The sequence below is a fragment of the Accipiter gentilis genome, chromosome 8 (genome assembly GCF_929443795.1).
Source record: "Accipiter gentilis chromosome 8, bAccGen1.1, whole genome shotgun sequence".
Classification (NCBI taxonomy): domain Eukaryota; kingdom Metazoa; phylum Chordata; class Aves; order Accipitriformes; family Accipitridae; genus Astur; species Astur gentilis.
In genome coordinates this window covers 31,333,728-31,350,120 of record NC_064887.1, presented here as the reverse complement: position 1 = coordinate 31,350,120, position 16,393 = coordinate 31,333,728, and the positions used below count along the sequence as shown (strand labels likewise).

General features: G+C 41.1%; 1 protein-coding gene across 1 annotated transcript in view; it reads left to right on the top strand.

Annotated features, from left to right (window-relative positions):
- HMCN1 (hemicentin 1) overlaps positions 1-16,393 on the top strand; it is a 203,760-nt gene that overhangs the window by 171,582 nt on the left and 15,785 nt on the right. The window contains exons 83-97 of the mRNA XM_049809134.1: positions 303-516; positions 1,028-1,162; positions 1,649-1,839; positions 2,555-2,636; positions 3,437-3,706; positions 4,239-4,409; positions 4,615-4,785; positions 5,842-6,012; positions 7,261-7,431; positions 9,104-9,274; positions 11,302-11,472; positions 11,943-12,092; positions 12,424-12,561; positions 12,885-13,006; positions 14,533-14,770. Coding sequence (XP_049665091.1) covers positions 303-516; positions 1,028-1,162; positions 1,649-1,839; positions 2,555-2,636; positions 3,437-3,706; positions 4,239-4,409; positions 4,615-4,785; positions 5,842-6,012; positions 7,261-7,431; positions 9,104-9,274; positions 11,302-11,472; positions 11,943-12,092; positions 12,424-12,561; positions 12,885-13,006; positions 14,533-14,770 — 2,566 coding nt within the window. The remainder of the gene's footprint in view (positions 1-302; positions 517-1,027; positions 1,163-1,648; positions 1,840-2,554; positions 2,637-3,436; positions 3,707-4,238; positions 4,410-4,614; positions 4,786-5,841; positions 6,013-7,260; positions 7,432-9,103; positions 9,275-11,301; positions 11,473-11,942; positions 12,093-12,423; positions 12,562-12,884; positions 13,007-14,532; positions 14,771-16,393) is intronic.

Here is a 16,393-nt window from a genome sequence, read left to right as displayed (position 1 = left end):
CCCACTTCTGCATTAGTCTTTGTTTTATTTTGTTTTCTTGTTCTTAATGTTCCAGAGTCTTTATAAATGTTTCATTATCCTTTGAGGAGTAAAATATCTGTGAAGAATTTGTAGTGATAAATTCTCAGGAAGGGCAAAAAGACGTGTAGGTCATCTTTCAAATTTAGAGGAAGTGAAAGAGTTCAGATGAGCATTTCTGCTGAATGCTTGTCCAAACCTTTTGAGGTTCTCCTATTGTTACAGGTGGTAGCATTTTATAGGATGTATGACAGCTGAAATTTCCCCAACATGCTTTCTTTCAGCCTGAAGATTCTGGTAGTTACACCTGTATTGCTAACAATGCTGCTGGAGAAGACACACACACTGTCACCCTGATAGTTCATGTACTTCCAGCTTTTACGGAACTGCCTGGAGATGTAGCTTTGACTAAAGGAGAACAGCTCAGATTAACTTGCAAAGCAACTGGGATACCTGTACCCAAAATAACATGGACCTTTAACAATAACATCATTCCAGGTGGGTAACACTGGGTCTTACTGGGCATTCTGCTCTAGAGTTGTTTTCCCCCACATAGTATTGCAATTAGTTTAGGATAAGGAAGGAAAAAAATCTACAGGGAACAAACTTGTTAGGGAGTGCTTGTGTGGGGAATATCTTCAGTATTATGCAATCACACCATTAAATTGCCTCTGAAACAAAGCTGTAAGGAAGATAATTAAGAAGTTGTTCCTCTTCTGTTGCCAATAGTGTAACACATTAAGAACATTCAGTGTCTGATGATATTTACTCAGCATCCAACAACTCAAAATTAAGGGACTACTTAAATGAATACACGCATGTGGGCAAATGTCACAGCAGTGACTTTTCTGTGCATTTCTGAGGTGTCCCAGAAATGAAATGGCACAGTGCCATTGAGCTGTGTTGTTGAATAGCACTCTAATTCAAACAATCTTACAACATCCCAGTCACTGAGTTGTGTACGATTAAGATCATTGAAGTAACCCTTTACTGTGTGTTCTCCCTTCAGCACAATATGATGATGTAAATGGACACAGTGAACTTGTTATTGAAAGAGTATCTAAAGATGACTCTGGTACCTATGTATGTACAGCAGAAAACACAGTTGGCTCAATCAAAGCTATTGGTTTTGTGTACGTCAAAGGTATGTAAAATAACAGTAGTTGTGGTCACTATTGGACAGTTTCACACAGCCATCTGTTTTGATAGTAGAATCATAGAGTCATAGAATGGTTTGGGTTGGAAGGGACCTTAAAGATCATCTAGTTCCACCCCCCTGCCATGGGCAGGGACACCTTCCACTAGACCAGGTTGCTCAAAGCCTCATCCAACCTGGCCTTGAACACTGCCAGGGATAGGGCATCCACAGACTCTCTAGGCAACTTGTTCCAGTGAATTGCCACCCTCACAGTGAAGAATTTTTTCCTAATAACTAATCTAAATCTATCCTCTTTCAGTTTAAAAGTTACCCCTAGTATTTGTTACCTAGTGTATGGCTAAATGGAAAAAAATTGAAACAGGTTGAAATTCACACTTCAGAAAGTCAGAGATGAATGATGCCTACCAGCAATTTCATTAAGGGCATTTTATTTTGACTCTGCTATTTCTCTGCCATCACTTGGTTTTTCAGAGCCTCCGGTCTTCAAAGGGGATTACCACTCTAGCCGAATTGAGCCCTTGGGTGGCAATGCTATATTGAATTGTGAAGTCAGAGGAGATCCACCTCCAACCATCCAGTGGAGCAAAAAAGGAGTTGGCATTCCAATTAGCAACAGGATCCAACAGCTTAACAATGGTTCTCTTGCTATCTACGGCACTGTAGTGAGTCACTGGTCTGTTATGATATGTTTCTGCATTGTACTTGATTAATAAAGGTATTCCAGATCATATTACTTTGAAAGAGTGAGGCTAGACATTTAATCCACTTTTGCTTTTAGAATTAGACTCAAATTACTGTGACAAAACGCCCCCGGGGGAGGGGGGGGGGCGGGGAGGGGCTATTGTTCTCTTTAATTGTCAGAAAGACTGAATCTACATACTAATCATTGGTATGTGAAATCCTGGTCATGCCCAATTAAATGGGACTTTTGCTTTTGACCTTAAAAGAGCCTGGGTTCTACCCAGTCAAGTCAGCTGAAAAGCAATTGTGTTCTCCACGTGCAAACTTCTTAGCATCGAAATTCCTAACATGAATGGCAAGGCCCATCTTATCCCTATAAACCAATGCCTGTATTTTGGAATAGGGTTAGAAACAGCAGCTCCTTTCAGTTCATTTAAATAAAAAAAAAATTATCCTCAGAATTAAGGAGTTGAAGGAAATAAAAAATGGATTAGTAACAGTAAAAATAATTTACAGTATCAGCTTAATGTTAATAAAACCAAAATGTTGGGATTCCCTAGAATCTAACTGGGTGCCTCTTAAGATCTAGTGCATGCCATGTGTTGCAGAAAATTCACCTGCAGAAGGTGCACTGTTAACTGAAACCTTCATTACATGTTGACAGGTTATATGACTATTTGGTTTTCATTTCTTTAGAATGAAGATGCTGGTGACTACAAGTGCGTGGCTACCAATGATGCTGGTGTGGTGGAACGCAGTCTGACGCTAACACTCCAGAGTAAGACTCAAAGTGATAAGTTTAATGCCGCTAGATTGGAGTGATAACATACCTTTGGATAGTGCCCATTGAAGTTTTGGAGGTTGGGCAGTGCACTGTAGGTTAAGATTCGTCTCATCTTTCATCATTAATATTTCAGAGTCTAGTCTAAGCTAGCGATTGAGGTCAAAGAGGAGAGGCATACAGAGGGTGATTCAGCCTCATCTTAGAAACCAACTTAGAATGGGGTGAATCACCTTCTGAAAGGGCCTGTTTCTCTCAGTTGACTTGAGAGGATGTCTTTACAACTGGACTAAACTAGACATTTAACTTTTAAATTAAGTCACTTACGTGAGATGAATCCCAGCTTTCACTGACAGTATTTTATTTTTGGCAGAAGTGATATTTTAGAATTATTTTTTTCACTAGTGGTAGAATTTCTGAACATCCCTTTCCTATTACAGCCTCAAGCAGTATGGATCTGTGACTTATGTCTCAGTTGCCTCTGGACATGATTAATAGCATCTTCCTGCAGGTTTCATGAAAAGCAACACATTTTAGCAATAAAGACGACTGTGTGCTCATATAGTCAAGCCTCTCAATCCCACTTTGGTTCTCAGATTGCTACATATTAAAAAAAGCCTATCGTTGTCATTTTAACTTGCATATATTTTGACAGTGGAAGATCAACAATAATAATGTTAGTCAAAGTAAACTGACTTAGGAATTTTTTGCCCCCGTTCTGACCAGATCTTTAATATTCAATACAATGAAAAAAATGTAGCCATGTGCTATTGCCTAAAGAAACCTTTCTCTTTCAGGTCCTCCAGTCATTACTGTTGAACCTGTAGAGACAGTTATTGAAGCTGGTGCCACAGCAATGCTGAACTGCCAGGCAAATGGAGAGCCTCCTCCAACCATCAAATGGTCCCGCCAAGGTCATCCAGTTGTGAGCGATGAGAGAGTGACTGTTCTGTCTAACGGCTCCTTGCGTATTGTTGCAGCACAGAAGGAAGATACGTCTGAATATGAGTGTGTAGCAAGGAATCTAATGGGATCTGTTCTTGTTAGAGTACCACTGACTGTCCAGGGTAGGTTCACAAAATATAGGACTGTGACTATCAAACTGGTAGATTACAGCATTAATTGAGATTAATTATGATCAAGATTGTATCTTATTCATATATTATGGATAAGAGATTTTATCTTATCTTCCATATATGCATTAAGTATATGTTAAGCCTAATCTGAGATGTCAGTGGGTTTGTTTCATGAAATTTGTTCCATTATGCTCATCCAGCTGTGTAAGACAGATGAGTGTGAAGGAGTGAGAGACATAAATAACAATGAAAGGGTCTTGAAGTAGATCCCATTCTCAGAACAGATACCATAATTTAATTGTACCTCTAAAGAAAAGCATTTAGGAGCATAAGCAGTAACTATTTCAGAGCAGCTGAAGTATTCTCTGAACTGTAGTAAGATATTTCTGCAGTAATGAAGATGTGAAGGGAGTTTGATTTCCAAGTACGGCTTATGAAGTGCATTTTTCACTTTGCTGTATCAATTTAGGAGTGTTATAAGCACAAGCACGTTACAAATAGAGCATAATTTTTCTCACTGCAGTGCATGGTGGATTTTCTGATTGGCTTGAATGGCGAGCTTGCAGCGTAACTTGTGGTCAAGGTGTTCAGGAGCGAGTCCGTCAGTGCAACAACCCTCTTCCAGCAAATGGTGGGAGGAGGTGTGAGGGGCCCGATACAGACATACGCAGCTGCCACAATAAGCCGTGTCCAGGTATTTCTTTAACAAATTGATACTTTTAATGTACTTTATGTTAAGTGCCCTAACAGTGAACCGTTATCACTATGGATCTTCATGACATACTACTTTTTCTAAGAAGTTAGAATTCATTTTTACTTCTGTGGAAAGGAAGAGGAAATCTCAATAAATACCTTGAAAATATGTTTTAATTAAAACCATGGGGTTTTCTGTTTCTTAGTGGATGGCAACTGGTCAGAGTGGGGGCTGTGGGAAGAGTGTTCAAAGAGCTGTGGACAAGGCAACAGGACCAGAACCAGAACCTGCAGTAACCCGCTAACTCAGCATGGTGGGAAGCCCTGTGATGGCAGTGCTGTGGATTCAGTCATGTGTAACATTAGGCCTTGCCCAGGTAAGAGAAGATTTGGTTAGAATTAGTTGCATAAGGGGCTTTCTGTAGAGATTCCCCCCCCCCCAACGCAAATTCTCTCAGCTTGTTTCAGATTATTAAATTATAAAAGAATTAAATGCTGAATTTTTTTATATTAACATTACTTGTAATGTATCGAATGGCAGTAGTTCTTGGAAACTGAAGTCACAAAAGTAAGTGCAAGGAAAATTTTCAGCAATTTCTCTTCCCCCCACCCCAATAAAAATGTTAATTTTGTATTTTCATGTTTTTCAGTGTTTGTTACCCATATGCTCACTCACTACTCTGTCATGCAAAGCTAATTAAAATGAAAAAGAAAAAGCTATTAAAAAAACATGTAAAACATAATAGTTAATAATTTAAGACATTATCAGTATGTTTTTCTCTGTTGTTTTAGTTTTCAGCAACATCTTTCTCATAACTAGCTGAATGTTCAGGTTTCCTTCCTGTCTTAGTAGTGCTTCCTGCATTTGACAGGTTCATAACCCTTCACTGCTGGCATGTTTCCTTCTGTACAATTTTTACAATATTGATTTTTCCCTTTTTCACTGGCTTTGCTACCACTGTGGTGCTAAATGTTCATCCACCATCTAGAGATTAATTTCTCTAGATCTTGGCAACAAAATCAGTTCTGGCTCCTGCTTACTGCTAGCCAATGAAGCTGTGTGCCAGCTTTTAGCCAGCATGCCCCTTCCCCTGCTGAGACCCTCAGCCTAGCACAGGACAGTCAGAGCCAAAAACTTATGAAAACACCAGATCTGATCAATCGGAACTGATTCAGTTCTGTTGTTCCAAGATTGTAGTGAGGTGAAGTGATGTATTCAGAAAACAAAAAGGAAAGAATTGATCTCTCTTCTGAAAACTGTTGATTCATTTTAGCTGTTGCTCAAGGCAAAGGTTTTTTCAAGGGCTTATTCAGAATATTTCATTTATTGATATTGAACAGTGTAGCTTTTTTGCCTTAGGCTGTGGAGCTGTAATTTCATGTTAAAGCAGCTGTATAATTGAAACAGTTTTATAGCTGTGCTGCCTTTGCAGTTGACGGTGAGTGGAGTTCTTGGCTGCCATGGGGTCCTTGCAGCGAGACTTGTGGGAAAGGTACTCAGACACGACTGAGGCTCTGCAATAACCCTCCTCCTTCCCATGATGGATCATACTGTGAGGGGTCTGATGCACAGATGCAGGTTTGCAACAAGAGACGCTGCCCAGGTAAGATGCATTGGACACAAAGAGAACAATGACAAACTTGTCATTTCCTTTCCAAATTCTACTTTATTGAAAGCTTTCCAGTTCTAAAAGTGTAGTCCCTGAAAAAAATTAATGTAAACCTTTTCTTTTCACTGGCCCCTGTCACTATCTTTAGCATCCCTTTATAGACCTAACACATGGGATTTCTTCTCCTGTCCTTGCCTCTCTTCCTTTACCCTGCCACTGTGTGAAAGCAGCATTTTAAATTCTTGGCAGCAAAATTACAGGTTTCCTAAACATTTCTTTTTTTCCTAGGTTCTGTTATTCATTTATCCTTTTCTTCGACATTTCAATGAGTCGTCCATGACTGGATAGGAAAACTCAAGTTTTTTAAATCTGACCTCTGTATCTGGCTGAGTGCAGGGGTAACGAAGGGAAATTTCATGAAATGGAATGTGCAGCAGTTCAGGCTAGATTCTTCTGGCTTCACATTCCATTTTGCACATGCCAGATCCTAAGTTGAGTCCCCACTGTAACTGTCAACTGGTAGAAGAGAGAACTGACCCTGCAGTAGTCAAGCAACTGAGGGCTAAATGTTGCACATTTCTCTGGCTTGATGGGCTGCTGCTGAGGATGCTATTGCTTACAGCTAGTTTGTGACTGATCAGCCTCTTCTCAACCACCAACTCAAGTGCTCACATGGATATACCTATTTTTAACAGTTTGTGTCACCGCATCTTGGGAGATCAAAGGCCATACTATTCAACTGCTCAAACCTGGCTCACATGAGATAATTTAGTAATAACTCCTATAAACAGCTGAGCTGGTAAATCAAAGGTTGGTTAGGAAGGTGGGGGGAGAAGGTGGTGATGGTTACATCTTCAGACAGTGCAGCTGCAGCTAGACTGGTTTTTTGGGGATGGCACTAGTACCAGCCATCTGCCCAGTGTGGTAATTTCAGGGACTACTTTTTACATGTTTTGACTTGCTTACAGATACCTAGAAATATCAGACTCTCTGAGCTTGAGGACTGAGTGATCCCTGACCATGATTCTGGTCAGGCTTACAGGTCATTTAAAAGACACGTCACGCTTTTCTCCAGTTTCACTCCTGGAAATCCCTGTGTAGAAATCCTTATGTAGCTTAGATGCTCTACAGAGAGAGTCAGTAACATCCTACAGTCAGTTTTACCCTGATGTAACACTGATTTGCTTTGTTATTTCTAATGTCAGAGACTGTAACTGTACCATGCTATACCTTTCTTGCCAGTGGATGGGAAGTGGGCCACGTGGAGCAGCTGGAGTGCCTGCACCGTGTCCTGTGGAGGAGGCAGCAGGCAGAGAACACGCCACTGCTCAGACCCAGCCCCACAGTTCGGGGGCCACAAATGTGAAGGAAATGACATGCAAATTGATTTTTGCAACAGTGATCCTTGTCCAAGTAAGTGCTCTGGGTCAGGCTGCTTGTCCACTGACTGGGTTTGTATGTATGCATGAGAGAAAGGAAGCCCTCCACAAATCACACACTCCCACAGAAATCAGAGGGTCTGAACACAGGCAAGTGGTATTAGCTGCCTGGCAAGAGTGTAAGCATCTCTTCATCAGTCAGCGTGACTGGGACATTTTAAATATTAACTGTTAGGAGCACAAACCAGTAGCAGCTGGTTCATAAGGTCCTACCAGACTGTCAGAGGTCATGCACCTATCTGTGGTGGATTAACCCTGGCTGGACGTCAGGTACCCACCAAAGCTGTTCTATCACTCCCCGCCCATCAGCTGGACAGGGGAGAGAAAATAGAACAAAGGGCTCGTGGTTCGAGATAAGGACAGGGAGAGATCATTCTCCAATTACTGTCATGGGCAAAACAGACTCAACTTGGGGAAAATTAACTCAGTTTATTGCCAATGAACCAGAGCAGGGTAATGAGAAGTAAAACCAAATCTCAAAACACCTTCCCTCCACCCCTCCCTTCTTCCTGGGCACAGCTTCACTCCCAAAATCTCTACCTACCCCCCAGCGGCGCAGGGGGACGGGAAATGGGGGCTGGGGTCAGTTCATCACATGTTGTCTCTGCCGCTTCAGCCTCTTCAGGGGCAGGATTCATCACATTCTTCCCCTGCTCCATCATGGGGTATCTCCCATGGGAGACAGTCCTCCACGAACTTCTCCAACGTGGGTCCTTCCCACGGGCTGCAGTTCTTCACGAACTGCTCCAGCCTGGGTCCATTCCATGGGGCCACAGGTCCTGCCAGGAGCCTGCTCCAGCGCAGGCTTCCCACGGGGTCACAGCCTCCTTTGGGCACCCACCTGCTCCTGTGTGGGGTCCTTCACGGGCTGCCGACGGATATCTGTTCCACCGTGGACCTCCCTGGGCTGCAGGGACACAGCCTGCCTCACCATGGTCGTCTTCACCACGGGCTGCAGGGGAATCTCTGCTCCGGTGCCTTGAGCACCTCCTCCCCCTCCTTCTTCACTGACCTGGGGGTCTGCAGGGTTGTTTCTCTTACATGTTCTCACTCCTCTCTCCAGCTGCGGTTTCTGTGTGCCCTGCAACTTTTTTTTTCCTTCTTAAATCTGTTATCACAGAGGCACTACCATTATCACTGATTGGCTCGGCCTTGGTCGGCAGCAGATCCGTCTCAGAGCCGGCTGGTATGGTCTCTGTTGGACACAGGGGAAGCTTCCAGCAGCTTCTCACAGAAGCCCCTGTAGCCTCCCCACTACCAAAACCTTGCCACACAAAGCCAATACATTCCAACTATGTCCCCTCCTGTGGTGGCAGCGGTGTTAAAACTGTCCTGTCAGAAAGTACTGCAACGTGATTCTCTCATATCTCACAGTAAAGTGTAGTGACTCATTTGGTTAATAATATGTGTTGCGTACTTTTCTTACGACTGACAGTGTTCTGGAGTTGGTTAATACGCTCTGAGAAATCACAGAATGCTGGACAAGATAACTTCCTTAGATCTTTAATTGTCTGGGGGTTTTATTTTTATTTTGGGAAAAGAAATTTAAAAGTTACTCTCCAACAGGAATATTTTCCTAGCTTGACTGTCTGGTTTTAAGTATCTGTTATTAAGAGGAAGACATAAAATCTGACTTATTTTTACAGTTCATGGCAACTGGGGCCCATGGAGTAGTTGGGGAACTTGTAGCCGAACGTGCAACGGAGGCCAGATGAGGCGATACCGGACCTGTGACAATCCTCGTCCTGCCAGCGGTGGAAGGGCATGCGCAGGGGCTGACATGCAGATCCAGAGATGCAGCACTGAACTGTGCCCTGGTGAGTGCTCAGACTAACAGAGAAATTAAATGCAGCTTTCCCTGGAAGACTTCAGGGTATACATAATGTACGTGAGATTTTCATATTATGAAAGGAATGTAGGACATTCCTGTAATAACTTAAGATTTCATAAATCTAATGATCCGCTCTCACTTTTTCTTTAAATGACCGTCACCTTACAAGGATTTCCCCCTTTACATGTTAGATTTTCCCCAAATGAGGTGGACTAATTCAAAACAGGAAATAGCATATGAAAATCTCTCCTACACCTAATAATTCTACTTAGTTTTTACAGTAAATACAGTTTATGAGGCTCCCAGTGAACTCTCATAATGTATTCCAGGAGCAGGGAAAAATGCTCAGCTCAAATGCTGTAAAATGATAATCAAAGCAGTTAATTGCTTTATTGACAATACATAACTAAGGGGCAATCGGTGAACTTACACATTCAGGATCAGTATCAGTGATATGGAAGATAAACCACAATGCTAGAGACTTACTAAACACCTACAAATTTCTAAACACCCTTCTATAACTCATCCCAGAAAGGGGGGAGGGGGGGATGATGACGACGATGGTTATTATTATTGTATTATTAATTCTAATATAATAAAAATAAAAATAATAAATCATTAAATCCCTCCTCTATGCGCACCCCTTTACACACCCTCCTCCTGCGGGAGATGCACAACTTTATGCACACCTGTGCCACATGCATGCTGACCTACCTGCTGGTAACAAAGCCCCTGACGAGGCCGCATCTGCACACCGCAGGTGTGGGCCCCTGCTTGCTGCACCCCATAGTGTCAGCCCCTGCGAGCTGGATGCCAGCTGCTCGTGGCATGCGAGGACAATTCTCCATCAGGTCTCAATGGAGGTTACAATGTCAAGTCCGGTCTGACTGTTCCGTCTTTACCCTCCTCTTGCTTGGGTTTATCCTGCCCAATCACAAACTTTCATGCCACTTTTACAGTCCTTTTCAGTTCCCTTGTTACTGTTATTTTGGCTAATGGTTGTCTTAAGCAAAGTTTTAATTGTTACTTTCCTCTTACCATTGCTAGTTTTGGGCAAATATCGTATCAGATCAGGCATTTCCAGATTACTCTGTTCAATGTCCGGTCATGGCCCTATTGTATCACCTGTCGTTATCAAGGCTGTGCAGACTCCCACAAGTGTAGTTCAAGCCAGCTCTGATTGACCTCTTGTAGAGTGTTTGGCTAGTAGAACATGTGTTCCTTATTTGCAAGAGTTATGTTTTGTTTGGTTTCTTGTACTCTTCCATCAGTTTTATACCCATGCAACCTCAGATATTTTCTCTGTAGGAGTAAAAGCACTCAAAGCTCTAGACAGATAGGTTGTCTCTAGTGATAGGCTACCAAAAAGTATGACAGGAGACCCTGAACATTGACAGCTGTTCTTTATCAACTGGTTTGTGATGGGTCTGCATACATGTGACAATGTTTTTTCAGTTTTGAAATCGGTTTCTGTGGAGCCTGATGCTTTCAGGTAACAGATGCAGAGACTGGCAGGAGGCATCTCTGCAGAACCTCCTGGGGGGTGTGGCTGGCAGAAGTCCCAAACACCAGCTGAGCAAATTACCCGCACACTGGACCGACCTCTTGTGTGCCACCCTTAGGGAGGACTTGCATGATTGTGTGGAGTGACACATGTAGTTTATACCGTACAAAGCTTCCCTGGTCAGCCATGAAATGGTACCTCTTCAACGTGACTTAGGGAAGAATTTTATGTGGCTCTTGTTAAATCCCCAACCGTTATACTGGAAACATCCACTGGAAGAGACTCCTTGTTTCTGGTACAGCTGATAGACAAACAAAATTTTGAAGGTGGTGTGTTTCTGAGGGGAGAAGTGCTCATGCCTGCTCATTAAGGTGTTTTTGTCATCCTTTGAGCTATTTCTTTTCTCTAACACATTGGTTCCGTCAAAAAGGAATGACACTAAAGCATCACTGGTGCAGCCTGACACCTTTAAAATGAAAAGTCGCTTTCTTCATTCTTTGTATCTTCAGTGGATGGAAACTGGGGGCAGTGGCAAACATGGAGCCAGTGCTCTTCCTCTTGTGGAGGAGGAGAGCAGACCCGAATACGCCTGTGCAGCAGTCCAGCCCCGTTAAATCATGGACGTCCTTGTCCTGGAGACTCCTCCCAAATATCCAGGTGTAACACCCAAGCATGTCCTGGTGAGTTAATTTACAGCCTGCACGCAATGACAACATGGTGAAAGCCTGTGGCACTCCTGATTTGACCGGTACTCTCCCATGTCTTGGCCAGTTGACCAAGTAGTTTAATTTTTTTGACTTAAATCTGCCCCGCAACTTCAGCTGGATAATTTTTTTGTTAACCTGCTACATAGCACTAGAGTATGCTGTTAAAACAATTGTCGCTTTTCAGACAGGGGTGAGTGCATAAGGCAATTCCCATGTTACTGTGCATGTCTCCCAGACCACATATGTACAGCATCCTGTTATCTGCAGGTTGTGAGCTTTACTTTTGCAAATAAAGTAGTAATATATGCAGAAGTATCCTTACTTCTTAAAATGCTGGACAATATTTCTCAATTTTCTCTCCCCCAAAATATCAGACCGTAGAGTTTTCACATGGGCCTTTTTTTTTTTTTTTTCTTCCTTTCTCCCTTCCCTCCCCTGCACAGGTGGGCCTTCACGTGCCAAAGGCAGCATCATTGGAAACATTAATGATATTGAATTTGGAATTGCTTTCCTGAATACCACAGTAACAGACAGTCCTGATTCTGAAACTAGAGTAATACAAGCAAAGATTACAAACGTCCCTCGGAGCCTTGGTAGGCTTTTTATTACTTTTTATCACCTTTTTCCTTGACCCAGGCTGAATTCTGTGCAATGCCAGTTTTCAGCACTTCATTTCATTAAGTGTCACTAAAGAAACTGATCTAAACTTTCCATAGACAGAGAGAGGAAAAGGGAATCTTCAATATTTACTTCTAGTACATTAATATTTGTAAAATGGTTCCTCTGAATATAGCAATATCTATTTTTGCTGGTTTAAATCTTAAGGGTTACACTAGTGTTAGGTCTTCATATTTAACTCCTACAGATGTGAGCCACGTGATGTTAGGAAAAAAGCTCTCCAATGTTATGTTGCATTTCTTTCAGGTCCAGCGATGAGAAAGCTTGTTTCTATACTCAGCCCAGTTTATTGGACAACTGCAAAAGAAATTGGAGAAGCAATGAACGGTTTTACACTCACTGATGCAGTCTTCAAGAGAGAAACTCAAGTGGAGTTTGCCACTGGTTCGTTACCTGTGATATACCATCTCTCTGTTTCCAATAAGCTTGATAGATACCGTAGTTCTTAAAAAATAGCACAATAACTGTTGCTGAATTTTGAGTCTTGTGCTTACACCAATATTTCTGAATGACTATGGCTTTCTGAGGCTTAAATACAGCTTTTAGAGCTGTGATTTGAAAAATGTGAAGTTTATTATAGGCATGGTACGCCTTATAAAAATGAGTATAAAATAACTGGTCAAGGGATCCCAATTCAGATACTGTGTGGCTAACATGAGTCTCTGGTTAAGATGTTTTATAAATCAATGTGCTGTTAAAATTCATAGGTGAGGTTCTGCGAATGACTCATATTGCGCGGGGCTTGGATTCAGATGGAGCCTTGCTGCTGGATGTTGTTGTGAGTGGCCACGTGCTGCAGCTCCAGTCAGTAGCTGATGTTGATGTGAAGGTAAAGCTGCTCGAGATAACACCCCCTTCTCTCATCGATACATACTTCATCTCTCATCTATATTCAAGCAGTAGACACTAAGGCCTGAAAACTGTTTTATAGTATGTGACTTATTCTATGCCTGGTTTAACTGACAGATGTTCATATTGCCTTTAAAAACAAGAACTTGTCATTGGGAAGGTAGTACGGGTCACTCAAGGTTTTTAGATGTTAGAAGCTAGTGTTGAGAAGTGTCTTTGGGGCTAGTTATCACAGGCAGGCATGTCAGGCGTTGCTTTCAATAGAGCTATAAAGGTGCATCTTAATCCTGTCTTGACATTTTGCCTTCCCTAAGGATGACACCAGCTCTCTTATACCATGGCACCTTGCAGAAATTTCTCAATATTACTGATGATTCATTTGCAGCTACAATTACATGTAGTCTGGCAGAGAAACATTCCTGTGGCTGATGAAGTTGCAAAGACAGGGGATTAACAGATTCTGAATTGGATTGCAACACAGGGTGTGGTGTTATCGTGCACACTGTCATGATGCTGTTGATGTGCTCCTTTGTCTGCTATAGCATCAAAACTTTCTCTTGTGGAGATATCTATTATGGCAAACAGTCCTATTATGCAATTCATCTGAAATGTTTTGCAGAATTTGCTTTTTTCAAAGAATGACACTTCTCTATGACCTTTTTCAGGAATGATTAGAGAGGGCAGTTTGCATGATCGTATGGCAAAAGGTTATAATCTCGCTACTGAATTGCTCTGCCTGTTGGTTCTTTGAGATACTCTCTACTGCTCCTAGTAAGATAGCTTCTATCACTGACATTGTACTCCTGATAGAAAGATGGAATTCAAAGGAACTGTTCTTCTGGCTTTTTGGTTTAGTGCATCACATGACAAACATTTTGCTTAATACAATATGTGGTATTAAAGTTTTGGTTTAAAACCAGGTGCTTGATAATTTGTTTTACTTTACAAGAAAGAATATTCTTTACCATTGTTTCTATAAAGGTGGTAATTAGTTAGTGGTAGGTAACCAGTGAAATTGTTTTAATATATTAATCCCACAGTACAATAAATATACATGAAGTTCTTGATATTTCAATACACTGCAATATGTAGCATGTCCAATATTTATACCTTTTTTCAGTGGCAGAATTTTCCTCTACTGATTGTTTATTTAGCACATGTTGTCAGCATCTGACTTAGAAACACAAAAAATATTTAGACCTCGAAAGATTGTTACAGAACAATAAGATCATTTTCAGATTTTTGGAAATGCTCTGCTGAGGCCCCTGTCATCAGGTTCCTCAGTATCACAGCCTGTTTCTTATTTGAAGCAATGTACCAGATGCTGTTAAGATTCAACAGTTAAAATAAGACTAAAAAAGGCATGTGTTCTGTGAAATATGTTATGTTCAGCTGTTAAGAAAAAAAAAAAGTTTGTTGGAATACATCTCATACCACTTTAAAATACAAAAAATGTAGTGATGTTCGCTGTACTCAGTGGCTGATGCCTGAATTTTGCTGTTTCAGGATTATACAGAAGACTATATTCAAACTGGTCCTGGGCAACTGTATGCCCATTCTACTCGTCTCTTCACTATAGATGGAGTTAGTGTTCCCTATACATGGAACCACACTATCACCTATGATTACACTAAAGGAAAGATGCCTTTCTTGGTGGAAACGCTCCATGCTTCCTCTATTACAACAGAGTACAACCCACTGGAAGAAACTATGGCTTTTAAAATCCACGCTTCTATAGCAAAAGGTACAATAATCCTTCACAAAAATAAAACAATGGAAACATAATATCCTATCATCCTAAAATTCATTACCTGTATTCTCAAAAGCCAGTTATGGCCTTGAAAGAGGAAATTCTGTAAAACTTGGGTAATTTTATTGTAGATCCTGGGACCTATGTGTCTTGTTAACATACTTATAGACTAATACGTAAAAACTGTTGCAGTTTGCACTTACTCTTCACCTGTAGTTCTCATCGATGATGTACGTCTGCATTTGCTGATGCTGCTATTAGCATCACCAGTAGCTTCAGGTAGCCAGCCTAAAACATTTCTCCATTTCCTTGCATGTACCTTTCATTCTCTAAAATGAAATTACTGTCGCTTTTGTGTGTGGTCAAGCATTGGTGGGGTTTTGTGTTTGGGTATGGTTTTTGCATAGCTGTTGAGAAAAAGGATTGTGAATCTTCTTCTCACAGCAAAAACCACATAAACATAAGTAAGGTAGTAATGAGGTAGAAGAACATTCAAAATTTAGCACTAAATGGGTAAAATGTCCTAAGTCATTCCTCAGATTGAACTTCTCTGGAATTATTTGGCATATACAGAAAATATGATGCTGAGCTGCAGCTTGAAAACTTTACTGGTACTTTACGGATACATTTTTTAAGGCCAGATATGAATGGTGCACAGTTATGCAGCGCTGTGTAGACACATGCTCATGTACGGTCTGTAAATTTCCTGACTCCTAACACAGAGGTGGCAAGCTAGTAGCTCCATCATCTGTTGTACTGTGCCTTAGCATTGCTAACTGCTACCTTTTACCTAAGTGATCTTAAGGAGTAGGGCATATATTTGTGTAAGTGGGTTTTCCTTTGAGAAGTCATAATTGGCTGGCTTTTTTTAACATACTAAAGAACTGAGGTTTGAAAGTAAATGAAACAGTGGGATTGCCCATCTCAGTCTTTCTTTTCAATAACAACATTCTAAATGAAGTAAAATAATTATCTTCCCACTTGCCACGCTATGAAATGATTGTGCAATTTGGAAACCAAATAAGATTATTTTTTCTGTTTTAAAAAGAGGTCTGATAAAAGAAAGTCTCCAGATCAAGTTATGCCTATGCATAAATCTAGCCAGGCCTTTACTGAACTTGCATTTATTTCCTCCGACAATTAATATACTGCTTTTTAAAAAATTTCATATTCATTGAATCAATTTTCAAGCAGCAAAATATATGTGGTCTTTGAGCAGTATCTACCAGAGTTTTCCATTACAGTTCATAGTATGCACTTGTGTTCTTCTACAGTGACTTCTCACAATCTATGACATGGCGATTGGTTTGGTTTGGGTTTATTTCCCTCCTTTTACGTGAAGTGAAACTGAATGGTCTTTGTTCTTTTAATAAGGAAAACTTTATGGAGGAACGTTGCAGGATGTATTAGGCTGGGATGCAACTTGCAGTCACTCTGAGGGAAACCCCCCCCCACCGGTTTAATGTTTTTGAAAACAGCAAAAACCACGTACTACTGATTTTTACTGCCCAAGTAGAAAAACCACTCAAGTCTAGATTTTTAAAAGTTTCTATTTTAGTGTCCAAGTATAATAAATATTTTATAAATAGCTGGGCTGCAAGTCTTAATGTTAAAGGG